This window comes from Siphateles boraxobius, unplaced genomic scaffold (assembly GCF_051911475.1).
Source record: "Siphateles boraxobius isolate OS27281-9 unplaced genomic scaffold, OSU_SipBor_1 66, whole genome shotgun sequence".
In the NCBI taxonomy this organism is placed as follows: Eukaryota; Metazoa; Chordata; class Actinopteri; order Cypriniformes; family Leuciscidae; genus Siphateles; species Siphateles boraxobius.
The window spans coordinates 4554063-4582008 of NW_027509193.1; the positions used below are offsets into that span (position 1 = coordinate 4554063).

A 27946-nucleotide genomic window follows, 5' to 3' on the forward strand; every position below is an offset into this window, starting at 1 on the left:
GAGTAATGATGCTTAAAATTCAGCTTTGATCACAGGAATAAATTACATTTTAAAAATATAGTCAATTAGAAACAGTTATTTTAACTTATTTCACAATATTAGTGTATTGATCAAGTAAATGGAACCTTGGTGAGCAAAAGAGACTCAGCGGCCATTTACACAAAACTGTTTTCAACTAAAAACAGAAAAATTTTATGCATTTTAGGCGTTCTTCGTCTCTTCGTTTGTGTAAAGTACAAAAAAATGTGAATTTGTGAAAACGGTGACATCATGCACATATTATGTGTTCAGTCTAGAGATGCCTAGTGTTTCTTAACAAAGTCACATCGCCAACTACTTGCCTGGCATGAATAATACAGCGTTTTCAGTCAATTCCGCAGATCCTTGGCGAACGGGGATAATTTTTACAACGTGTATGCGTGCGAAAAACGCTTTTTTCAAACATTTTCTCTTTTTGGTATATGGTTGTCGTGTAAAAGTACCCTTATTTTTCACTTATACTGTGTACACTAGTTTTATGCTTTATGAGGTATCTGTAAAATCACAATTTTTAATAGACTAAATGTATGCTGTATATATCACAGATCATGGTTTGCTGTTTGATAACATGTTGATCTCTGTCTGTCTGTCTGTGGTTTAGGTTGTGTGGTGACAGCTGAAGCCTTCCTATGAGGTGAGCATATCCCTTTGGACCCTCGGCTCCCCTCCCAGTGCCAGCAGCAGCAGGACTAAGGGATGTCACTAGTATTCCTCCTTCTGACCCTACTCAGTTTCTCCCCCTGCATCCAGGTCAGAGATTATTCCCCCTCCTCTCTCTATTCTCTCACCATCTCTTAAAGTGACCAGATGACCGTGAAAAAAATATTCAGTTACTCACTGCATGTTTGTTACGCAGCTCTCAGTATTCTGAAGAGGAATCAGTTGTTGTATACTTCTTTGTATAATACTTATATAAATACATTCATTAATTGGATCTTACAGGTGTCATCTGCTGTATCCCTCAAAACTTTGATGGCAAGATGGATGATGTACAGAGATGAATGTTTTCGAAATATCAGCAGAGAACCACCAATGACAGGTGATTTGTTATTGTCCTTCCATAAGGCTTGGCTTGAGTCACAGTTGTAGTGTAAGGTCTGTAAGTGCACAGTGCTGTTAAGGTATGTGTGTTAGAAAACACTGCTGAGCCCTCAGATTAGGACTCATGTCACATACAGATCCTGTCCAGCACAGCAAGTAGACTTTCACATCAATGGTTGTTTTCCAGGTGTGGTGTGCAACCGAACGTTTGATAAGTATGCCTGCTGGCCGGATGCTTTGCCCAATACTACAGTGAGTGTGGCTTGTCCCTGGTACCTGCCCTGGCACAAGGAAGGTACTGTAAATATAACATTACATTTGTTTTTTTTAGGACTATTAAGCATTATTTACATTACAACAATTGCTAAAAAAGGGGTAGTTTACAAAGGATTTGAAACATATGCAAAAAGCATAAATCAAACTTAAGATCTATTTACACTTGTTCAAGCTTGACATTAAATATGATTGTACCAATTTCAATGATTAAAAGACTGTAAAAAATGTATTATCAGTGGTTGCAGTTTACATAATGCACTTCTTTTAGCTTTGCTCATCTTCTTCCACTGAACACATTTCTCCATATTCTCTTATGCTCATATGACACTCTCTTATTTTTGACCACTCCATCTGTGAATGTGTTTGTGTGTCAGTTCGACATGGGCTCGTGTATCTGGAGTGTGATGCAGACGGACAGTATAGCAAGCAGAAGAACGCCAGCGAATGTCTGTCACGTGACCCTACGCAAATCAACGTATGTGAGAAATAAGTGATTGTTATAATAAATATCTATAAGATCTTAAATATTTTTAAGATCACTTGTGTTCATTTCTGCACCCTTAATATATACACTAATACACTAATTACACTAAACAATGTTTAAAATCTAAAAAACAGATTCCCCTCTTAAGTCAGCACAAAATATCCAACATGTGATCTATGAAATCTGTCAAAATCTGCAGACTGGCTCTGACTGGTTGCAACTAGTATCAAATCAACCCGACTGCAGATCGGTGTGTAAAAGTTTGAGCTAAAATAACACGTAATGTATTTCAGCCTTAATGCAGTTTAGTTTTACACAGTTTATGTCTTAAAAAACAAAGTTGGTAACACTTTAAATGCATTAACTAACAATTAATAATCATTTGTTATAGTATTTATTAATCGTAGAAAACGTTTGTTAAAAAATACTGTTCATGTCAGCTCAGGTCAATTAAATAATATTAACAGATACAACTTCAGATTTTAACAATGCATTAGTTTATGTTGAAATGAATATTTAACTAAGATTAATAATACTTTATTATTTTTCATTAAAAGTGATCTGTTGCCTAAACTTAAAAAAGTGAGGAAACCCATTGCCTTAAAATTATAAAGCAAATGAACTTCATGCGTAATCGAAAAAAAGGAAGTTATATGGAATTGTCAAGTTCACATAACTTGTTTTTTTCAATTACGCACGAAGTGTATTACTTAATTTTAAGGCAACGGGTTTCCTCACTTTTAGTTAAGTCAACTGATCACTTTTTACAGTGGGTGGTTAACTAATGTAGTTAACAAATGTTAACAAATGAAACCTTATTGTAAAGTGTTACCCAAATGTCTTTTTAAATTTAGTCACTAACTAGTTGTCCAGTCCGGTTCCGTTCACACATTGCGGGTTTTCGGGGAATGCGGCTGTGAGTCCTGAAAATTTACGGGTGTGAGTTTTATTATAGAATGTGATAAAAATCCTGTAAATAACTGAACTGTGTGTGAACGGAACCGTTTTAAAGACTCAAATACAGATCTGACAACTGAATTCTGATGCTGTATAAACAGAGACATATTATCAACTAAGAATTTAACCTGCATGCTCCTAATATAAAAGCACATCAAAATATTATTTTAGGAGTTGCTTTAGAGACTATGGTATATTAATAATTTGTTTGCATTTAATAAACCGTGTGCATCTATGTCATTGTCTGATCAGATGTATTTGTATGTCTGCTGTATGTTGCAGCAACAGTACGGACGGATCCTCAGTCAGTTTCGGACCATGTACACTGTTGGATATTCTCTGTCTCTCGGGGCACTGGTGCTGGCGTTGGGCGTCCTTGTGGCCTTTAGGTAACATTGAAGTCATCTATTCCTTCTGCTTACATTTTAAATTGAAAACGTGTTTTTGCATCAGTTTTTTGGATCTTTGAAAGCGTTTATGGTTAAAGAGTTGGTTTTCTTTGTGTGAACAGTGGACAGCTTTCTGACTTTTCATTCATTGCCCTTTGGTCCCTGCAGGAAGCTGCACTGCATGAGAAACAACATCCACATGAACTTGTTTGCCTCCTTTATCCTGCGAGCCTCTTCTATCCTTATCAAAGATGCCATGTTGGAAAGGCCTGATACCTTCCATGTTGGTCAGGACATCACCACTGAACTGGAGGTGGAGTGGATGGTTAAAAACGAGGTCCAATAACCTGCTGTCTTTCTTTATGATTTGTTATGAACTTATAATAATACACTACCGTTCAAAAGTTTTTCAATGTTTTAGTCTCTTCTGCTCACCAAGCATTCCAAATGACAACTTAAAATAACCATTTTTTTATTTGAATAAAGGTTAAAATGTAATTTATTCCTGTGATGGTAACTCCAGTCTTCAGTGTCACATGATCCTTCAGAAATCATTCTAATATGCTAATTTGATGTTCAAGAATCATTTCTGATTATTATCAGTGTTGAAAACAGTTGCGCTGCTTTATATTGTTGTGAAAACCGTGATACATTTCTTCACGATTCTTTATTGAATATAAAGCTCAAAAAGGACTATAAAGTTTAACTAATTGCCTATAATATAAATTTAAACTAAAATACATTTTCATTTTAATTGGAATTAACATCAAATTAAGCGTCGTGAAAGATGAAAGTCTTGAAAATGTAATGCATCCTTGTTAAATACAAGTATAAATTTCATTAAAAAAATTATAAATACTAACCCAAACCTTTGAACAGTAGTGTATATCTCTGGATTCATGGACATTTCTAATAGTTCTATGCCTATTGGACAGCTGTGGTCAGAATTAATGTCACCCCTGGTAAATATGATCAAAGATGCCTGTAAAAAAAACTCCATTGTTTATCCTTTTGATCTTTCATTCAAAAAAAGTGCAAAAATCTAACCTTTCATTGAAATAAAAAACAAATTAAAGTGGGGGGTCACATTATGAAATAAATGTTTTTCTCCAAAACACGTTGGCCATAATTATTGGCACCCTTTTATTAAATACTTTTTGCAATCACCTTTCGCCAAGATAACAGCTCTGAGTTTTCTCCTATAATGCCTGATGAGTTTGGAGAACACCTGGAGAAGAGTTCAGAGACCGTTCCTCTCAAGATCTCTCCAGATCCTTCAGATTCCCAGATCCATGTTGGTGCTTCTTCTCTTCAGTTTTCTCTAGGGTTCAGGTCAGGGGACTGGGACGGTCATAGCAGAAGCTTCATTTTGTGCTCAGTGACACATTTTTGTGTTGATTTTGATGTTTGATGGAAGATCCAATCACGGTCCATTACACGATTTCTAGCAGAGGCCGTCAGGCTTTGATTTTTTATCTGTTGGTATTTGATAGAATCCACGATGCCATGTATCTGAATAAAATGTGCAGGACCTTGAGCAAAAAAATAGGCCCACAACATTAAAGATCCAGCGGTATATTTAACTGTTGCATGGGATACTTTTTATCCCTGTTTGCACCAAACCCATCAAGTTTACTTTCATCTGACCACAGAACCCGGTCCCTTTTGAAGTTCCAGTCATGTCTGACAACTGAATATGCTGGAATTCCTTTTTGGATGAGCGATGAGGATTTTTCTTGAAACGCTCCCAAACAACATGAGGTGATGTAGGGGTAGTTCGATTTTTTTTTTACAGGCTTTCTGACCCAAAGACTCAAGTAATCTCTGCAATTCTCCTTCTGTGATCCGTGGAGAGTCTTTGGCCTCTCAAACTTTCCTCCTTGCTGTGCATTAAGACAATATAGACACACGACCTCTTCCTGGCAGATTCGTAACACCTTTAGTTGATTGGAACTTCTTAATTATTGCTCTGATGGTGGTAATGGGCATTTTCAATTCTTTAGCTATTTTCTTACAACACTTTCTATTCTGTGAAGCTCAACAATCTTTTGCAGCACATCAGAACCATATTGTTTGGTTTTACTAATTGTGATGGATGAGTAAGGGAATTTGGCCTTTGTTATTCCTCATATTTGTACTTCTGTAGAACAGGATGTCATGGCTAGACAATTTCATGTTCCTAGTCACCATGCTGTGCTAAAAATGTCAACATTAATGGGAATGTGCTTAAGAGATATGTTACTTAAAACAAAATTCTAGGGGTAGCAGTAATTGTGACCAATGTGTTTTTGAGAAAAAAACAACATTTATTTCATAATGATTTTCCCCCACTTTCAATTCTTTTACTTCAATGATAGGTTAGATTTTTGCGAGTGTATTATTAAGGATAAACAATGCATATTTATTTTTTACAGCCATCTTTGTTCATATTTACCAGTGGTGTCAGTAATTCTGTCCTTAACTGTAATTACTTCAAAGAAATATTGGATGTCTTTTATAGAAAAAAAGTACTAAAAGCACCATTCTTCTTTTAAAGGATAGATTTAATGCAATTTGTTAGAATTAGTCTCCCTAAAACTAACTGAAGAATTATTACTAATATATTAACTACATTTCGCATATAGAACATTATTCTTGTTAAAAATGAAACACTATATAACAAACATAGAAATAGTTTTAAGAATTTATGCTGTAAAATAGTTGTTCGTTGTTAGTTTGTGAGAGCTATTGTGTTACCTAATGTTAACATGCAGTATATACTGTACATTTAACGTAATGAAGATATAATGGAAGTGCTTTAATAAACAGCTTCTGCTTTCTGCTTTTAAACTCTTCAGTGTAAATCATTTTCTATGCTAAAATGCCGTCCATGACAAGGAATGACTGGGAATACTCCTTGAAATGCATGTTTGTATAGATATGGCTTGAATACCTGTTTACTGAATAGAGGCGGCAAGTTAAAGTTTAGCCTAAAGCTTTCAGTGACCCAAAAACACGTCAAAGTGTGTGTGTTTCAGACGGCGGTCGGCTGCAGAGTTGCTGTGGTGATGATGCAATACAGCATACTTGCTAACAGCTACTGGCTGCTGGTGGAGGGCATCTACCTCCACAGCCTTCTGGTCGTCACAGTCTTGACAGAGAGAAATTACTTCGGCATCTACCTGTGCATTGGCTGGGGTGAGAGGTTCAAAGCTTTTACGCCGTGAACTCATTAACAGGGTTGAAGAGTTTCCTCATACAGAGCACGGCAGATGGTTTATGCCTCATCTCACAAGCTCTCTCTCTCTTTCTCCCTCAGGCGCCCCTCTGATATTCGTGCTGCCGTGGGTGATTGTGAAGTACTTGTACGAGAATGAAGAGTAAGTTCTCTGGAGTTACATGGGATGAGTGTGTTTGCGTCGGGCAGACTGATGGAAGCCAGCGCTCGTGAAGCAGTCAGTGTGTTTTTGCGGTTGGAGAGTTGGCAGACAACAGTACTCTGTCACTGTAGCGTTTGCTTTATAACAAATCAAATACATAAATTGTGAACACAAGCTACCTTTAATCCAGATGTCAAAAGCTCTGATGCTATGCAGAAATTCAGCTTCTATATGATAAATGAGTATTGAGCACTTTTATGTACCTGCAACATCCACTCCAGTCTTTGGATTTTGCCTGTAGCAGCCAACGCATTGCATTGGCCTTAAATTTGCAAAGTGCGTTGTAAAATCTTGTACTGTAAATCATTAATTTAGCCGCTGTTATATGAATGACCCTTTGGGTCTGTTGATGTTACATATATAATAGTATCTATTTCATCCGTATTTTAAAACCTGCATTACATAATTCCCAAAGTTGCATTGCTATACATCAAATGTAAGTAGATCCAAAAACTTTAGATAAACAAAGATGGTGCAAACGTATTACTATGAATGTGAGCAAGTGCAACGCACAATATGTTGGAATAAGAGCCAATCGCAGATTAGTAAAGTCATTGCGTCTCTGCAGCTGCCATTAGAAGCTTGTTTCGCTATAGAAACATTCGTGTTCTGAGACGCGCACATGGGCATTGGCTGATTCAGCCTGAAAAATGCATTTTTTTGTGTCATGAATTGAGCGTTTAGAAACGTTTTAAGTCAGCTTTTGTCTTTTTTCATTGGCAATTTCAAATATGCAGTTGAATCGTAAGCGGGGTGAACAGCTTCGGAGAATTGAATGTTTCTCCATTCAAAGAGATGGGAGCTGCACTTTGCATTTTTTGAAGCCCAGAATAGCGCATCCATCCATCATAAAAGTAAAATAAAGGCCTTCTGAAGCGAAGCGATGCATTTTTGTGAGAAAAATATCCATATTTATAACTTTATAAAATATAATCACTAGCTTTTGGAAACGTCCGTACGTGAGTTCCAGCAGAAGAGTGACCTTTGACGTAGGACTTAGGTGTAGCGTAAGCTCAGGTGAGAGCAGAGGTCACGGTAGACTTCCGCATTGTTTTTGTCATTTTGAGGGACAGAGTCGTAAAAATTCCATCATAATCTATTATTACCAGTCATTTGAATTTTTATATTTTAATGATAATAAGGCATTTGATAGGCTCTGTTTTTGTTTACATTTTCATTTGCACACACACACTTACAGGAGAAGTATATAGGCTAGATTATGCATTTATTTATGAAGAGAAAGGTAAACAGAGACTGTGGGTCACTTTTCAGGTTTCATCATGAATGTTTGTCCAATAAATCGCAGATTTAAAATCCGCCAGAGTACGAGTTATAGTTTATAGTTATAAATATGTATATTTTTTCTTACAAAAACGCGTCACTTCACTTGAGAATGCCCCTGGAGCCATGTGGATTACTTTTATTACGGATGGATGTACTTTTTGGGTCTACAAAATCACTGGCACTATTCACTCCTATTATAAAACTTGGAAGAGCCAGGATATTTTTTAATATAACTCTGATTGTGTTTTGCTGAAAGAAGAAAGTCATATCACCTATAGGATGGGGTGAGAGTGAGTCAATTATGGGATAATATTCATTTTTGGGTGAACTAACCTTTTAAAGTTAATAGATTTTAAATGTAAATTTCAACTTCATCATTACAAATGTGTAATTACATATATATTTAAATAAATGACATACAAGTTTCAAAAAGTATATTTTAGTCTACTATCAGTCAGTACATTCAGCAGTAAACTTTAATTTTGTTAATTTTGAAATAAAGATGTACTCAAGTCCTACTTAAGTGGGTCCAAAAACCCTTTAAAGTTCAGCTAACTGGATTTAATACATTTCAAAAATACTATATTTTCATTTAATTGCAATAATCATTCAGTTAAGTGTTTTTTACAAGGGATTGTCGAGTCGCTTTTCTATACTTATTTTATACCTCCCCAGCAGGCACAGTGACGGATATAAGCCGTGTAAGGGTTGTATATCTTTAATGTGTCACGTTTTGCTGGGGTTGAGGAAAGGTTCATACTCTCTCACACTCATCACCCCGTCCATCCTGCTGTATCGGGCAGATAAAAGAATCACTCTTTCCTGTTGATAAGCTGCACATCGTTTCCACTCTCATCAGACAGCATGTTATCTGTCATGTGTCAGTGATGCTATTTGTTACCGTGCCGCTGCGGTTTTTGCACACTATCACTCCAGATTCTGAGATAATGCTGCATTTTCAGTATACAGATTTCTGGTATGCATTGAAACTATATTTGTCTAATTATGCAGTATGCAATTTAAAACAATGATTCAATTTCTAGTGTGATGAATGTACCAGAAGTAATATGAGCCACAACTGTAAACATCTTGTTCTTTATGCATTATTATTATCATTACACAAAATTGGAGTGTAAAAACTATCAAAATGGATTTACATTAAAGTGATAACTTTATGTTCTCACTGATTTACTGAATTAAAACAAATATGCATGATGGAGTCATATGACAACAAATTAACACAGTACATACTGGGCTAGGTTTTTACTAGCTTTTTAAATATTAAGCAGTATACAGAGCATGTGCAGTATCCAGTAAAAAGTACGCTAGTATTCCTTTCTGGATAATATTTTCTTTAGTGGCGTTAACAGTAATTTAATTCTGGCTATTAAAATGTGGTATTTTACAGTGTCCTTCATACACATTACATGAAGGCTACTTATATAGCAACAAGAGTAAATTATGCATCATTTTACGCAACTAACCCTAAAGCAAACCCTAACCCTAATATTAACCCTATAAGAATATGTTGTTATAGGAACACTATGTAACTTTTGGCCCTCTAGCGGTTAAAAAACAAAACTGCATCTATTTTGCGGAAAAAGCATAGTTTGGTTGTGCTTCCGTCCTCTGCATGATTGTGCGGATGAATATGACCCTTCACAATAGATAATGTTTTGCAATGAACTCTGCTAGAGAGCTACAAATTGCAATTAATTTGTTCAATAAAACAACTTCACTTGTTGATTAATAAAATGCCATCATCTCCGTGTCGTTTTTACAACATTTTAAATCCCCAGTTTTCGCCAACTCAGAAAAGCCAAGCCGATGTTGATACTTGTTTTATTACGAGCTCTGTCGCGTTCTCTTTTTGCTAGCAGACTCTGCTCTGTTCGCCAATGTTTTTTAAAACTGGTGAATCCACGGAGGTTGGAGATTTAGCTGATCCATGTATGTCAAACTTTCTCGCTCATTGTGACAACTAACCACTCCCACACCACATACTTGTCAAAGTAGCCGGAGAAACTTTTGTCTATTTACTGATGTGACGAGACACGCACGGACGAGTGACAGTTTCCCATGAAAACCTTCCCGCTCGGTCTAAAATATAAACATATATAATAGGCTTACCATAGTGAATCAGGGTAAGGCACACACACAAAAAACACATTTTGAAAGAAGGTTTTTAAATTTTGTTCATTTTGAACAAAAAAAGTTGCATAGTGTGCCTTTAATTAAAATGATTCTAACAATGACACCTTAAAATAAAGTGTAACCTAAAACGTTTTAAAGACTATATCAACCCTGTAAAGTCTGACGCATTTTCCCTTTTTTTAAATGGAACAGTTTATTGAAACTTCAGACAAGAGATTTATAAATAATCCTCAAAAGCCTGATGTATCATATTTGATACTCACATGTTAACATTATTTTTTTTCTTCTAAAAGAATATGTATATCATCAAGTAAACCTAAGTTGCCTCAGTCCAATAAGTGTTCATTATAAGTGATACTTTTGTGTGTGTTGAGAATATTTAACGAACACAAGTAGGCCTCATTTGCTCATTTACTGTGATGTATTCGATCTCTTGTTGTTGATCAGATGCTGGATGCAGAATATTCACATGGAGTACTGGTGGATCATTCGCTCTCCCATCCTGCTGGCCGTGTTGGTGAGTGTCCCTCATCAGCCTCTCTTAGCTGTACTTATCAGTCTGAGTCTCCCACATCCAGAGCACTTTTAATGACACTTCACCTCCTGTAATGCCACTTTACCTCCACCCTTGAAGTCAACATGAAACCAAAATTGCTTTTTTGCCCTGATTATCTGGAGATTGGACAGGTAAGTAGAAGGAAAGAGGGGGAATGGATTCAGTACCTGCACACACAACATTACCATCATGCCTCTTTTATGTTGTTTTTGTAGTCATTTACCATCATTTAAACATTGAATTGCTCCACATCTGCTTATGTCACAAATACCAATCAATCAATCAATCAATCAATGCAACTTCAGTGACCCAGTGTTTAAAAGAAAAGGACTGGCAGATTTAAAAAATAATGCAATAAAAAAGTGTTTAGTACTAAACCAAGTTGTATTAGTGTCATTCGGTGTAATTGCAGAGTGATGACCACACACAGTTACAATACCACTAATTATAAAGAATGAATGTGGTACAACACAAAACACGATTAATCAGTATTAGCTACTTTTTAGCTAGACTTTTAGCTCAGACAAGACTTGAGACTCAAAAGCCGATCTTCCACCATCAGGTCGAACGGTTCTAAGAACGGTATGGTTCCGCTTATGGGCGAATTCCAATCGGAAGTGAGCATCCCTAGTCACTACTCACTCCGAAGGGCAGAGCCCATGAAGTGGGGAGTTTTCAGGGAGCGGGGCACTTGCGTGTCAAAATGTAGCCATTTTGAAATGCATTTGCTGAAGGGAGCAATGAAAGATCATGTAATTTCCTCATTATCTTCACCTGGAATGTTACCAATACAATGCAGTGTGGCGTCCATCAACCCTATTAGGTGTTCTTACAAGAGGAATTTTGCTATTATTGCTGTAATATATATATAGTATAAGTATAATATAATTGTTGCAAATAAATATACGTTATAATGAAGTTCTTAAAATATGCATTATCTATTTGTGTGTGAGTGTGTTTCCTCTATGATCTGCATGTAGTCACATTTACCTTACAGATACATTTACCTTAATCATATTTCTTACCTATGAAGCTCGTGTGACGAAATGCGTGTGAAATATCACAAACAAAACAAAACAACTTGAATTATTCTGTTAATGCGTTAACTTTAAAATGAATTCAGGATTGGATTGGTCACTTGTCTGTTGCCTGGCTGCCAGTTTCTCTGTAGCTGGCTAAGCATGTCATTTAAGCAAAGTTAATAATAAAATTAAAAGAAATATCTAGTCATCCTCCATAACACATTTGCTATTTAAATCTCATATCATCTGTAAATTTTTGCGTTACCAAGGCAATGGAATGACTCAAAATCCTCAACTTTAACATATACAAACACACGAAGTTGGCACACACACGGCCAACTGTATATTCCATTAATCAGTTATAGAAGACAACATTTGCAGCAAGAATTTTGAATGGCCACCTTTGGAAATATGTATTTACTGTAATAATTTTATATCAACATTTTTATAAGAATTTTATGTATATTTTTATGTATATTTAGTTTTCATTAAGTTATCCAAAAACAACATGGTGTATATTTTGTGGCACTGTACAGCAAAATTAATGGGTTAATTTGCCCAAAAAATGAAAAATCTGTCATCAATTATACATGTAATTTCAAACTTGTAAGACTCACGTTCATCTTTGGAAGACAAATTAAGATATTTGTCATTAAATCTGAGAGATTTCTGTCCCTCCATTGAAAGTCTGTTCACCCAAAACTTCACTTCAAAAAGTTCATAAAGCGATCATAAAAAAAATCCATAGGAATCGAGTGGCTCAATCCAAGTCTTCAGAAGAGACATGATCACTATATATGTAGGACAGATTTAATTTAGTTTTTTTTGTCACATAAAAACATTGTTTAGCAAACTAACATAGAACTCATCCGTACTTCCTTGAAATGCGAGAACAAACCTCAATGGTTCTTGCACATGCTTAAGATTCCGTTTAACAAATCTAAGAGCACTTTACAATAAGTTACCTATTATTTATTAACCATTGTTAGCATTACCTAACAATGACAATGATGTTAATGATTATTGTTAACATTATTAAAAATATTAATTTTCATTGTTATAATATAATATTAACAGATATAAATGTTGATTTTAATAATATATTGGTAAATGTTGAATTTAACTTGCACTAAGATTAATAAACTTTTTAGAAGTATTGTTCATTGTTAGCTCATGTTAACTAATGTAGTCAACTAATGTTAACAAATGAAACCTTATTGTAAAGTGTTACCAAATTATATATGTAAAAGGGAACAAATAGGTACAGAGCCCCTAAATGGACATGGTGAAGGAAAAAATTATGTCAATGTTTTTTGTGTTCCCTTTCAAGGGAACTCGAGCTGCGTTGAGACGCGATGGGCACGCTCTGCGTGATTGCGTAGTGAAGCACGTGTATAATCAGTCCAATGGAAGAGCTAGACATCATAGGCGGGTGACGTTATAGACCAGGAAGCTATAAAGCACACCAGAAAACAGACCGTGACAGCTTCTGTGCCTTCAGCAAGCGATCTGTGTATTCTGTCCTTGTCATATTTATTGTTGTCTGTCAAGTTGCAATATATATATATATTATGGCAAAAGAGAGCAAGCAGCTTTGTGTTGTTCCTGCCCACGTTATATCACGGGTGGGGACACACACATCAGCTTTTTGTTACTATTTGGGAGTGGAGCATGCCACAGTCAGTTCTCGAGTGGGCTGACTGTGAGCATTGCGAGAAGCTCCGCTCCCGCCGGGCATTCTTCGAGGAGGACGGTTCGGTTCGCGCTACCCGCGCGGGTCCCGCTGTTGCCGATGTACGGCGGCGACTCGCATTTTGGGGTTCGCAAACGGATCTGACAGCGGGGGTTGGGACGGGCCCCGCCCTATCTCAGCTTTCACCTGCCAGATCCAGTGCTGGCGATTTCCAGTTCCGAGGGTGGTATCGTTAGTGTTTTGTTTAGAAAAAGAGAACAAAATAAATAAAGATATTAAGAAAAAGAAAGATGTTTGAGTTTTCAATAAATTAATAAATAAGTCAGCTCTGTTGAATAAAGAGGAGCTTTAAAAGGAGGTTTATCTATTGCTAGTTAAATATTTTCTGGCCAGCTGAACATTATGAGAGTGAAAAAGAGAGTTTATTAGATGAAATATATCTAAAAACAGAAAAACTCTGTATCTCAGCCTCCTCGTCGGGGACTGCCGTTTTTTCCCTATCTCCACACCACACTGAGGTGTCGAGATCGTGGAATAAGCCGGTTTCTATTTTATGTGTTTAATGCCCAAACGTCTAACTATAGTAATGCTATGGGTATTAAGTATCATGGTATGACAGTGCCTCGGGTTAAAGAGACGTTTGCTAGCTTTCTCTCTCCCGAGCCGCGTCATCAAGCAGTCTAGCCAGTTAGAGATATGCAAGATCTGAGGACTATTTTATCTCTAAAAAAGCTTGGACAGATAGGAAGCCCTGACGCCGAGGCTATTAGGCTTCTAAAGGGTGGCCCCCTCCGGGGTAGGGATGGTTTTAAGAAATCGTTTCTCCTCGGCGCCCTCTGGGGTGTGAGTCTCTGATGAGGGTCGCAGCGCTGCCAGTTTGGTTGTTCCCTGCCGGTTCGCCGTTCAGGGCACCGAGGTGTCAGCATCTCCATACGATCCTCCGAGGAGGGTGGTAGGAACTAAGTTATTTAGAGGTAGGCAAGATCTGAGGACTGTCGTCATCTCTAATAAAGCTTAGACAGGAACTAGATGGACTCGGTCTAACACGTCTCTCCAATGAGAATGTGTTCAGCTGGTCTTGAAGTGAGAAAGGGTCCCACTGAAAGAACTTTCAGAGGCTCCTGGGGTATATGGTAGTCGCAGCCTTTGGCTTCCTCCATATGTGACCGCTTCAGCGCTAGCTTCATGATCGAGTCCCGAGGTGACCGTGGCAGAGCAGCTCACCCTGTGTGACTATAGTTCATCCCGGTCTGCTGCCAAACCCTCTTCAATAGAGGGGCCATGTACAAAGGGCGTGTTTTAACGGGGGCCTGGGCGACCCCGACTACACGGGCATTCATGCCTCGAGTTGTTAGACATTGCGACCGTTGCGCAAGCTTCCCTTGCATGTCACAACTCACCCGTCGCCTCCTCCTTGGAGTCAGAAGCTTCTGAGGACGCTTTGTTCCACTCTTCCCGCTTTACTCAATCGTGCCGCCGTCGAGCCTCACGACAGTTGTAGCCAGGGCAAGTGGAGACTCCATCCCCTGGGTCCAGCTGGGTCATGACCATTCCGGGGCCGCTCAGTTGCCCCCCCGGTTTCATCTTCCCGCCAGTGTAAACCGAGCGGACTACCCTTGGAGGGTAGTAACACTGGGCCTCAGCTGCCCCAGGGGCCCGCAGAAATGCGTTTAACCCCAGTGAGCCTTCTAAAAGCGACTGCGACTCATGGTCGCCTTGCGCCTGCTCAAGTCAGTGAAATCATCACACTTCATGTTGAGCAGAAATGCTCCTGAAACTCATTGAAGTTCATCGCACTCAGGTGTTGAGCAGCAATGCCCCTGTAGCTCAGTGAGTTCGTCACACTCAGGTGTTGAGCAGAAATGCTCCTCTAGCTCAGTGAATTCATCACACGCAGTGCTGAGCAGAAATGCTCCTGGTGCTCAGTGAAGTTCTTCGCACTCAAGTGTTGAGCAGAAATGCTCCTGAAGCTCAGTGAGTTTATCACACTCAGGTGTTGAGCAGGAATGCTCCTGAAGCTCAGTGAACTTATCACACTCAAGTGCTGAGCAGAAAATGCTCCTGAAGCCCAGTGATCTTCACATGTTGTGTTGAGCAATGCTCCTGTCTTTTTGCCCCCGTCGCTTGCACCTACCTGCCAGTCAGGAGGAACAGGTCTTCATAGTTGCCCCTTATTGGCCCAACTAGACCTGGTTCCCATCGACAGCCTTCCTGATTTCCCCTGAAAACTCTTTCAGGGACAGGGCACGATGGCACCCGCGTTCTTCCCCCGGGGATTAAGGGCGGTCTTACATCTGAACGCGGAGGTTCAGGTGGCTATCACAGGCATGTGATAGTTACCATCACTTCTGCGAGCACCCCCTAGAAAGGGGTAGCGTGCTTACGCATTTAGAAGTGGAACCTAGTCGTTGAGTGCGTCTTCTCTCCAGAGGAGATCCTGAAAGCTTTCGATCACTTCAGTGCTCTCTTTCCTGCAAAATGGGTTGGAGTAGGCTGTTTTCCTTCACCCTCAGAATGATGTTGCCTCGGTGTTTAAACGATGCTCATCGTGTTGCAGAAGCACTTTCTGATCGTCAGGTTACTGAGGAGCAAGGTCTTGTAAATCCTTGCGTCCCTCTTTATCCTCTTGGGCCTTGTCCCTGGTGCGAACTGCACTGCAGAGACCGCCCCTGAGCCACTGCAGGCAGTGAGTTAAAAATTCTGTTATATCAGTTCTCCTGCTCGCGTGGTCTCTACTAGAGTTTAGGGACTTGCTCGCTTTCGGTCAACGTATTGTGCCTGGAGTCTGGGCCGGCTAACTCTCACAAGCTGAGACCCCGGCTCGGATTGTGCCCAAGGTTCCTACCTCTCCCGTAATAGGAGCAGGTGCTGAGCCTGCAAGCACTGCCCTGGAGGAGGCAGATCCAGCCCTGGCTTCTCTGTCCGTTCACTTGGACATGTACAGAATGCAAGCCATAGACCTCAGACCAGCTCTACAAATATCTGAACTCAGCACAGAGGGAAGGCTGTCTCCATGAAAAGTTGCACTTAGTGCTTGCCTTCATTTCGGTAAAAATCCGAGATGCAACATGTCAACTTAGGTGTTGAGCTCCTCTATGATGAGTGTAAAGTGCTCTGCCTGGGCGTTGACGATATGCTTTGCTAAACAGATTCTAGAGTTGGGGGCTGGATGACACCTAGTTGAACCGCTGCTTCCCGTGGGCTCCCTTCTCATGAAGCCAGTTTCACCGTGAGCCCGGTTCAAGTGTCGGCTTGCTGCGCCATTCCCCTCCTATGGACTGGATACGTGTGCCTTTCTACTCCAGTTGAGTTCCCTTAAAATTGAACAGTGTTGAGTTCCTCCACACCCCTCCGACGTCGGACGTGCGGAACGTCTGGTGTTAGGCCTACCACTCGTAAGCAGTGTGGAACCTGTGTTAGGCTGGGTCCATATGTTGCGGTCCCTACGGCGACCCCATATGTGTATTCTTCCACGATACGGCTCCCTGCGGCGAGCCTGTGTCTTCCCTCGGCAGAGTCTCTCTGCCGTCACTGTCCGGTGTGTCTCCCCCGTCTTAGGCTGGAGCCACCCCAGTGACATTCCATATGTTAGACTGCCCGGTTTCCGCCCAGTTCATATGTGTATTCTCCACGTTACCTCCCTCTGGGTTGGATGTGGCTTCCGCAGCGTCCCTTCCTTCCAATGTACGGGGAACGATTTCCCAGTGGTCCTGTAGGAACAGCAGTGACTTCCCTGGCCTAAGCCCTGTCCTTCCCCGCCTTAAATTTGCGGGGGCATCAGGAGGCTTTGGTTTAGGCACTGGAAGGTTCCCTGAAGGAGGGAACGGAGGACGTAGTCCCCTTGCCACTACCGCTGGACCACCGCTGACCCCGGGTTACTCTCGGCTCCTCAGCGAAAAGCAACTAGTGCGTGCATCCACTTCCGTATTTATACCCGCGCCGCGGGGGCGGAGTGTGTGATGCAAATCACACACGCCAAATTGCATTGGCTCGTTCAATAGTAATCGAAGATAATAGGCTCTCTAGCGCGATCCCATTTCAGTCGACCGTCGACTACGTCCTCCGTTCCCTCTTCCAGGGAACGGTGGGTTGCATACGCAACCAGGACGTTCCCTGACAGGGAACGAGACGCTGCTTTTTCCTGCCATACTTCCTGCATGCCCTGATCGACTTGCTTAAGGCTTATCATAAGCTGTCGTGGTCTGTTTTCAGGTGTGCTTTATAGCTTCCTGGTCTATGACGTCACCCGGCTATGATGTCTAGCTCTTCCATTGGACTGATTATACACGTGCTTCACGACGCAATCACGCAGAGCGTTCCCACCGCGTCTCAACGCAGCGTCTCGTTCCCTCTCAGGGAACCAGGGTTACATACGTAACCTGAGACGTTTTCTTGCTAATGTCTGCATTCCGCTCGCACAATGTTTTGCATTCAGAAAGTTTCTTGGGGAAACGCAAAAGTTTACAAATGTATTTTTCCTCCCATCCCATATTTTTTCCACCACCATGTCCCTTTAGGGGCTCCTTAAATAGGGATGATTAGTCTATATTAAAAGCAATAAAATCACAAAACGAATGAAACTTAGTTATGTAAGTCCTGTTCTGTCAGTCCAATTCAAAATACTGTGGCCAATTTAATTCAAATTCACATTCATGAAATGAAAAGAGGCTATTCGTCAATTCAGAATGTTGCCCAACCCTGACACCCATACCATATTCATAGTAAGAATTATGATATTAACAACATTACTGAGACTCAGGCTTGACTGTATTATTTGACATAACAGAAGGAATATGAAGAACACAGGAAGGTTAATTGTTTTGTGCTGTTTTATGCCCTGCAGTTTCCATTTATGCTCATACCGTCACACCCAATTACATTGCAGTTGCTTTAGCAATAAACACAACATTCAAAATTGCAGTCATTTCCATTATGCACAAAAAATATTCCCATATAATGTTGACTCTCAGTAAATCAGGAGGCGACTACACGTAATATGTTTTAGAGTCTACAGCAATGATTTCAAAGAATCGCCCTCCCCTACTCGAGTGTCTTATTTCCACATGATTGCGACGAAAGGTGCAATACTGTGTAAAATTGTCTGGCATCCATAATGCTCACATTGGCTGTGAAGTGCAGATGAGCATTTAGAAATGTGCAATGATGTTTCTACATAACTGTTCAAGTGTTCCTGTAGTGGGCAGGAATTCCAATGTTTGAATTCTCATAGGGCTGGACTGTTCGACTGCTGTTTCCAGACTCTGCCAAGCATTGCTTACTTGCTTCCCCCACTCTTCTTGCCACCCCAGTCTCTCGTCTTGAGTCATTTGTTGTGCTGTGAGGGAACTGTTGTGTCAGTTTTGTCCTGCTAATATGACATAATGGTCTTAATGGAAAACATTATGATGTTTTCCTCTCTGTTCAGATTAACTTCTTCATATTCATACACATCATCAAGATCCTCATGTCCAAACTGAGGGCGCACCAAATGAGATATACTGACTACAAGTTCCGGTGGGTGTCCTGCAGTTTAAGGGTTAGTTCACAGAAAAGTGGAATTTCTGGTATTATTTATTCTCCCTTATTCCAAACCTTTTGCTTCAGAGGAACAGTTTGAAATTTAAGTTAGTTATTTGCTGAAAATCTAAAATCTCCTTCAATTCAGAACATTTTGCATCACAATTGGTTATGAGAGACTTGAAAACCAATGACATTTGCAAATAGGATGTGATGTGTTGATGCACAATATCCACAATATTTTAATCATTTGCATGCAAACATGATCAAGATGTGAGACCTGCAGCATATAGTGAAGGGATTTTCAGTGTTGCATTCATATATTCATTGTTTCCTATGTTGGTTAATGGTAACATGACATACAAGTAAAAAGATAAAATATTTAATCTTTTTTAGTAACACAGTGTCCACACCAGATTGAGACTCTACAATGGATGCAACAAAACGATCGTTGCAAATCCATTGATTTGTCCTTCTTGACTGAAGTAGTGCATAAATGTGTCATGTCGTTTCGTGCTGCATCCAGTGTAGACAGCATCATTGATTAGAATTTATTATATTTGCTTTTTCGTATCGCGTCACATCGCTTGCATCTGATGTAGACAATGGTGTAAGTTATTTTTATTGTTGTTATTGTTTACATTTTCAAATTATTTATGTATAGGGTTGCACATAAAGAAGGCATATTATTATTATATTGTTTTACCTCTTTTATAAAAAGTAATATTACTACTGTTGTAAATTACAGTTGTAATTTGTAAAAAAAAAAAATATATATATATATATATATATATATATATATATATATATATATATATATATATATATATATTTCATGATTCTAATAATTAGAATGTTTAATGTTTAATTATTAGCTTTTCACTAATGCCTGGTTCACACTACAGGAGTTTTAAAATCCTAACCGATATTGAAATCTGGTTGCAGCACACACTTAAGGAGAATCTTTGCAGATCTTCTTCCCTCAAATCTTAAACATGCTCACACTACAAGATTTGAAAATCGCAGCGCATCACACACTACACAATGTTATTAAGATTATCGTGCCAGAGGAAGCGCCTTGATATGATTCCACCATGATCATGTGATCTCATGCAACAGATCGGAAGCAGAAAAGTGGGTGTAAACTAAATATCTGTCCTTCATATCAAGTCATATTCATGAAAAGGTTGCCTTGACCAAGGAAAGCAAAATCTTTAAAAAAAAAAAATCACCCTTTTAACATTTAAGGATATTTCTATGAATGGCGTCAGCTCTGGTCAATACAATAAATCAATGCCATTGATCTCTATCATGAAGTGATGCATCAGCTTCAGCGTTACCCATGCGCCAGATTGCTGCTCAGCTGAGTCTTATTAAGTGGAGCTTTCATTTTTTTTAAATTAAATATTAAAATAATTAACAGCTTGTTTCATTACATCTTAGAATGAATCCGATTTTTTTTACATTTTCGTTGAATGAACAATGACTCACTCAAAGGCAGTGCCTTGTCGCCACCTAGTGTCGTAACAGTGTAACTGGACTGAGTGACAGCCTGTCTATAACACGCAGAGACGAGCAATGACGATACTGGTGAAATATCAGCAGAAAGCCTCTCGTTAGGTGAAATTCGAGGATCGGGACTAACTGTTATATAACAATGATCTAACAAACTTATTGTCAGGTTTATGTTCTGTTATTATATTATGTGGACCCTTATTTTGACATCTTCTGTTTAGGCCTACTCCACTTTTTTTAGTTTCGGGTTCATTACTGAATATGTACTAGTCCTCGTGCCTGCTGACAACAGCGTAACACTTATTTATTTAGCAATACATAAATAAATTAAGATAATACTGCATATCACGCTGTTGAGTCACTCAAAATTACCTCAATGGAAATTCCTTCACCACAGCCCTACTTGTTTCTTATTGGCTATTGTGACAGTACTGACGTAATCACAATCTTGATCATCCCGATAAATATCAAACATGTTTGATATGATCGGGGCAAGCCCGATTTGTGTGAGAGCAGATCGGGAGGTGCAAGATTCGATCTGTGAACGCCTCACATTACCAGATAATCTGCGCCGAACATCGGAACCGATCGAGGTCCTCAACAAGATATTTTCTCCGATTCTCGGGAGGAGGAAATCGGGCATAAATCGGCCTAAAACTCCTGTAGTGTGAGCCAGGCTTAACCCCCATTAGGAAAAACCATTGCATAAAACATTCAGTTCATTCTTCAAAACAACAGAAAGAAAGTCATACAGGTTTGGAACAATATGAGGGTGAGTAAGTGATGACAGAATTAGCTTTTTTGAGTGAACTTTCCCATTAAGCATTCACACAATATTGTGTGTTTGTTTCCAGATGACCTGTGTATTATTTCTTTTTTCTCTCCTTTTCAGGCTTGCTAAGTCCACCCTCACTCTGATTCCGTTACTGGGGATCCATTCGGTCCTGTTTTCGTTCGTCACTGACGAGTCTACCTCACATGGTGCTCTACCCCTGCGCCTCACAAAACTCTTCATTGACCTCTTCTTTAACTCCTTCCAGGTCAGAAAGCCTTAATACACCATCACTTGTCCTTTCATTGTGTGCATTTTCAGTGGAATGACAGGACAGTGAATTGCATCAAATTCAAACCAATTCAACAAAGCCACACAACAGAGCAATTTAGCCCAACAAACACTGTTTTCAGGTACTGTTACTTTATAGAAATAAATATTGACACCAAATTGAATCTATTGATTATATCATTTGCTGAGTAGAACATTCTCTTTCACCATGAACCAATCTATTAATCTATTAAATATAATAGAAATATGTATATTAAATACAAATGATCATATGTGAATAATTACATTTTTAGAAAACCTACTGAAAATTGTAGTTATTATGTAATAGGCTTATTACTTATCCGTCTAAGGATACGACTGTAACCATGGTTCCCTGAGAAGGGGAACAAGACATTACATCATGAGTTGACGCTACAGGAACGCGAGCAGTGAGCCGGTGTCTGAAGCATGTGTTGCGTGCCAATTTTGATTGGCTACTGCAGTTGGGTGATGTTACATCTGCGCTGTTCGAGTATATAAGGACGGCTAGAAAAAACGTCAACAGCTTTGTTTGTCTGAAGGAAGATGTAGAGGAATGCCCAAAAGTATGGCAAAATGATGCAGTGTCTCCCATGGATGCAGTTGTAACCTGAGACCTTACCTTTCTAAGTGGAACTCTACACTGCATCATTAGTTGATGCTATGGGAACGAAACATCCACTATGCCAGGGGTCGGCAACCTAAGGCACGCCTGCCAACACTGGCACGTGGAGGGTTAATCGCTGACACGCAAGCAACCGCGAGAGAGGTGTATGTATTTCATTCAGATAAAGTAGCCTACCTCCCACCTGCATACAGATCTACGTTTTGATGGAATAATTCCTCTTAGTAACAGCTTGTTTTATTAATTTAGTTATTAATACTATTAAAGGGGTGGTAAAACGCAGTTTTCTGAAGGCTTGATTGTGTTTGTGGGGTGCACTGTAACATGTGTTCATGATTAGTTTTTTAAAAATTGCATTATTTGTTATATATTTTACCTTTATTCTACACTGCTCTGCCCCTCCTTGTAAAAACGGTCTGATGGTTTCCGGGTTCTACGAAGCCAGTCCCTCAAAACTACGCAATAGGCTCAGATTGGTTAGCTGGCCCAGTGTGTTGTGATTCGCTAACCGTCTAGTGCACATTTTCCGGAAACGTCACGCCCCGTACCTTTACCGGTACTTTGTGCTTTGGTGTATTATAAACAATGGCGTCAATAAAACCAATCGGACCCGGGGAAACGTTAGTGAAGATGATCGAGCAGAACCTGTTCAAGAACGGCTGTTAAACAATGTTTCAGAAAGGTTTGTTTTTTGTTGTTCTCTCATTACTTTTTAGATACGCTGTTATTTAAGTGTACTAATTATTATAGAATTACAAAAAAATAAGCTTCATAAACAAGAATTTCATATAATCGTTCTAACAAATTATACTACAGTCCTCAAAGGGATTTTTTTGAGTAAAGACTGCGGATCTATAGTGATCGTTTCTGACTGCATGCCACCGTTACTTTTGTATTTTTAGAACAATTGTAGCCAAATATCTGTCGACAGAACTATTAACCCAAAACGAACACTAAACATCGGCTGCCAAATCAAACACAGGACCATGTTTAGCATGCCTATAGATAAACAAGCATGTAGATAAACATAAAAGCTCTAATCAAAGAATAATTTACACTAATTCCAAGTTCGCTGTTGAGATTAAAAAAAAAGTTTGTAACGTTAGGTGTTTGTCGGATAACGTTATGTATGAATGAGCATTTAACAAACCAGCAGAGCCATACAGCGTTGTCATTTGTTTACTTCCTTGCTACAACATACAATTAACAATACAAACTATTACAGGAAAACACATCGACGAAAAATAAATCATACTTACAGGTTGTGGCTCGTAAACAAAAGCTTCTGTTTTTAAAGTTGGAACTGCTCCATCTTTCAGGACAAGCAGATGTTCGAATCCTGCATTGAACTCGCAACAATTGTGAAAGCTTTCCTCCGTAACATGTGCAGCACAGAGAGCGAGATTTGGGTCATAATTATGGGGGACCGAGTTAAAAATAAATTTTAACCATTGATCCCTAACTCCCTCGTCCCTAGGAAGGCTGAACAAAGTGAACCTGCAATCAGGATGAAAATAACAGCAGCGTTTCGATGGCATTACGAAAACTCCTCTCCCAAACAACAATATAAAATGGCCTCGCCCCGCTTATTAAGTATTCTCGGAGGAGGGGTTTATGTAAATAATGGGATATGCTGATGTCAGCATATCCCATGGAATGTCGTGTAGTCCAAACCCGGCTGTTTGCTGTAGTCCTTAGAAATTTTATTTTTTAAAAGCAAATATCTCCCTTTGCTTTGAACTTTGAGCGCTGTAACTTTGCAGATGTTGTTTATGCTCAAACAGCAACATTACACACTAGCTAAAGTTATAAAAGTGAAATCGTGTTTTACCACCCCTTTAAAGTGTGAGAATTAAACTGCACAAGTCAATGAAAGCGTGCAGCTCTAACAAACCATTTGCGCGACCACTGCGCATCAGTGCAAACAAGTTACCCAACGTTCCGCTGTAAATAGTTAATGCTATAAATTTTAATAAGTCCTTATTAAACATTCCATACATATTAAAATGACTGTGATGCATGTGGAAACTCCGTTCATACGTACCTGGTCACTTCATGTGTTTTCTCTGTTTGGAAAGCTATTCAATCTTGAGGCAAATGCCCTCTGACAGAGAGGAAAGTTTTTCATATTCCAGATGAAACTGAACAAAATGCATCTGCTTGTTGAAGTCACAATTGTAAATTTTACTCCTCTCAAAATGGTTAAAAAAAATAACATGCAAGAGCGCATTATAACGGTTCCCAGTTTTCAGATATGACAGTGCTGCTGCAACACGTATCGCATCAGATATGTCTGAGTCTCTCTTCAGCAAGCAGACGTGCAAACTGACGCAAATGAAGCTGAAAGTTCAGCTTACATTCTGAAGCACAACACACAGTTGTCTTCATTAAAAGTAGTGACACTAAATTATCTTACCTGTGTTGATGCCACTCTTGAAATTAGCTAATGATAAATAAAATGCAGCTCATATATTGCTTTCATTGACGTGAACTCGAATTTGCATATAGAGTGGGAAATAAATATTCAATTTATATTAGATTTGCGGAGATGCAGTTATGTTGCCAAGTGCTTCCGCTCCTCCGTGAGAGATGCGAGACCGGTGCGTCTCACAGGTGACGTTCATTATCACTCACGCCACCGGCCTTGCGCCATTCTCTCACATCCCTCAGCCTCATCCTGCTCGCCACAACAGAGTTAATCCGACCGTTGAGCAGAGCGTTAAAGACGTACAGAAAAGATACAAAAACATGGTACAAGATGCCAAAAAATAAATATTTAAGAGGAAATATCCTAAAAACCATTTCTCTTCTCATAGCTCTCTCCATAACGTCGTCAGCGAACCACAAATTATGAGCCATTTTCCCTTTTTTTGGCTATTTGTAATGTAACTGATTGTTACTGCTGGTTGCCAAGGTAACATAGAGTCTTAGACCTAAGTTAGCCTGGGGGTAAGGTGTCTAATTTTTTTGGTCTTAATTAAGTCAGTCTTTATTTTTGTGAAACAGTCTTACTTGCATTAGACTAGTCTATGAGCAAATTTTAGACTTGTCTAACACTATAGACTATGTGAAACCGGCCAGAGGTATAGACGGAGTGAGTCACAGAAGCGGAAAAGCTAATTCTCATTACTGTACTGCCCATCCATATATGGGAAAAGACTGATGCAGCCTCCAATCTAGGAGGAGGCACAGATAAGCTGCCCCTTCCCCAAGGGAAGTGCCAGCCCATTACTCCAATATGAATGTAATTCAACGAGAAGCAGACAATAGTGTGCAAGGACACAATAGACAAAGGGATGGGGCACTAACAGCCAAACCCTGCTCCCTATCTGTGTAGCACCTTTCCCCAAAGGGGACACACTCTGTAACTAAAAGTGGGTACTAAATGTGAGCACACCAACTTCACTCAACGAGTGTGATTCTGAGGGAAGCCCAATAAACCGCAGAGGCGATATACTAAAAAGGTGGGAAAATATGTGGTCACTTATTCATATGAAAGCACCTGCGCTTTCCAGGCTCAGGGAAAGATAATGCCTGAGCCAATACTACTGCACTAGTCCAATTTATTCAAGAAGTGAACAGATGAGACCCATCGCCTGCAACTGACTTGTTGAATTTCCTCATTCATATCTGGAGGACTGAAATATTGATACAGGAGGAAATAAACTCGACCTCAACTGCCACTTCACTTATGTATCAGAAGTCAAGATGAGGGTTCGGCTTCTCTCACTCTTAGCCGAGATGACACCCCTTAGATCCCCCTTTGACTTCTTACAAGGTCGCCGCCTCCCGGAGCACAGGTAGAGCCGCTCTCCTTTTGACCTCAGGAACAGGGTGAGAAGAGTGGGATGTGAGACTGCAGCGGGGGATATACTTCTTAAACGCTCACGACTCTCTGAACTTTTGGACCACTGCCTCGACAGCGGTGCCAAAAAGACCAGTAGGCGTCACAGAGACATCTAGAAAAAAAACTCTATATTTATCCTTGAACCCTGAGAGATGCCTGAGATGTCAAAAATGCCTCTCCATGGGAACCATGGCAGCAAGTGAGGAGCCGTTGGAGCAAGCCTCCTGCTTAGCCTTCCATGAAGACACCAGCCCGGGGACGAGGTAGTTCGCAAGCGACTCCTAAACAGGGCATCCCCGCATATTTGTCTTCATCAAGCCCCTTAAAGTTGGTGTAACTATTCATAACAGGGGCGTGAACATGGGCTGAAAACAGCTTCTCCCATGATCTTGGAGGAAAGGAAGGCTCACTGGAGCGGAAGTCTTATGACTTGCCAGGAATCTCTCCAACCTGCTTGGGGTAGATTCCTCTCTCTCCACAGACCAATCTAATTTTAACTGGTCTTTACATCAATCAGCTCCTCATATGTGGGGTTGAGGGAGGATACAGACTTACTCATAACATCCTCCTCAACTCCCATCACATCTAGATCAAGAACAAGATCTGGCCAATAACATGCTCTCTGCTATGCTCACTTTGCTGCAGAGGGACACAGTCTGCAGGGTGCAGACGCCTGGCTCCCATCTCCCTTAAAAAGTGTCAGATGGGAGTGGAGCTTCCTCACTGTGAAGTGTTCAAAGTGAGAACAACCAGCCCCCTCGTGAGGGCAAGGATGGAAAAATAAAGTCAAAGTTTAAGAGATGTGGCCCACCAAGACATATAACACACAGAGCATGGGCATCATCTTGGATTATATATCTTGAGAACGTTGTGACACATTTCCTAAACCTTGACTTTTTTTCAATCCTAGCCACTAACACAGAGATCACACAAACAGACAAGCATACGGCTTCCTGAAGACAAAGAAGCTGATGATGTTCTTTCTAGGCGCCCTTATATAATCTGCCAGTGCGAGCTGGGATGTCACTCAACTGCGGTAGTCAATAAGGATTGGTGTGTAACACACATACTTCAAACACCAGCTCATGAGGAACATTCCCATAATGTCAACTCATGCCACAGTGTAGAGTTCCACTTCTAAATGAAACTTTCACAGCATTTATCTGGATAATTGTATTATTAATATATGTTATTTATCTTACTATTCTGTATCTTGTTTGTCACCTCAATTCAAAATCAGGAATTTAATTGAAATTTAAGGCAGTCTCAATTCAATTATGAATTATGCACAACAAAAAGATGGATAATAAGCTCAAAGCTCAGATGTAATAACAAATGAAACAATGTTATGTTCTCGATATGGGAGAGAGAAATAACTTCACCTTGCCAAAATCTCCCTGAAAGCCCCATATGCTGCAAATCAGCAATGCATTCAAATGTTCCTTGATCAGGCAGCAGCTTTGGGAAAAAAAAATACATTTTGTAGCTTATTTTACTATGTCAGGACTAATTGCTTTGAGAGAGCAGGCGCTACAAATTGGCTGACTCACCCTTTGACAAACTGATAACGACACTCAAGAGGAGCACAGCTGCAATGCATTGAATTTGTATTATCTGCCTGGAGGAATTGCCCTAATGAGACTTTTCACATGTTTAAAGATTCAGAGAAAGAGAGAGAGAGAAGACATAAAGCTTGACTGTTATTTATCCATCTGCAGACACTTCATGCTTATTGGCTTTTGAATATTTTACTGCAGATTACACTAACTGAACCTTAAGTCTCTTTCATATTGTCATGTTTAGCTCATTCGCAAAAAAGACTGATTATTAATTTTATAGATTTTTGAAAGCACTTTGTTTTTATTTACAGAATGTTTGACTATGAACAACCACAGAACATGATATTTAGTTGGGTTTTTGCAGTAAAAATTAATTCATTATATTGAATTATATATTCATTCACTGGACATTCATTATATACGTTTAGTAGTGTGTGCTCCCTGGGAATCAAACATATGAACTTAGCATTGTTAATCTTACTGTACTA

General features: G+C 39.6%; 1 protein-coding gene across 2 annotated transcripts in view; it reads left to right on the top strand.

Annotated features, from left to right (window-relative positions):
• Window positions 1–27946, top strand: part of gcgra (glucagon receptor a) — a 92313-nt gene that overhangs the window by 58582 nt on the left and 5785 nt on the right. For both annotated transcript variants that reach the window (XR_013196733.1, XM_077211744.1), the window contains exons 2-12: window positions 641–789; window positions 982–1078; window positions 1268–1375; window positions 1731–1831; window positions 3080–3186; window positions 3355–3523; window positions 6204–6363; window positions 6485–6545; window positions 10491–10560; window positions 18740–18828; window positions 21239–21386. Coding sequence is in view for 1 of the 2 variants with exons in the window: in XM_077211744.1 (XP_077067859.1) it covers window positions 736–789; window positions 982–1078; window positions 1268–1375; window positions 1731–1831; window positions 3080–3186; window positions 3355–3523; window positions 6204–6363; window positions 6485–6545; window positions 10491–10560; window positions 18740–18828; window positions 21239–21386 (1164 nt within the window). In the remaining variant the exon portion in view is untranslated. The remainder of the gene's footprint in view (window positions 1–640; window positions 790–981; window positions 1079–1267; window positions 1376–1730; window positions 1832–3079; window positions 3187–3354; window positions 3524–6203; window positions 6364–6484; window positions 6546–10490; window positions 10561–18739; window positions 18829–21238; window positions 21387–27946) is intronic.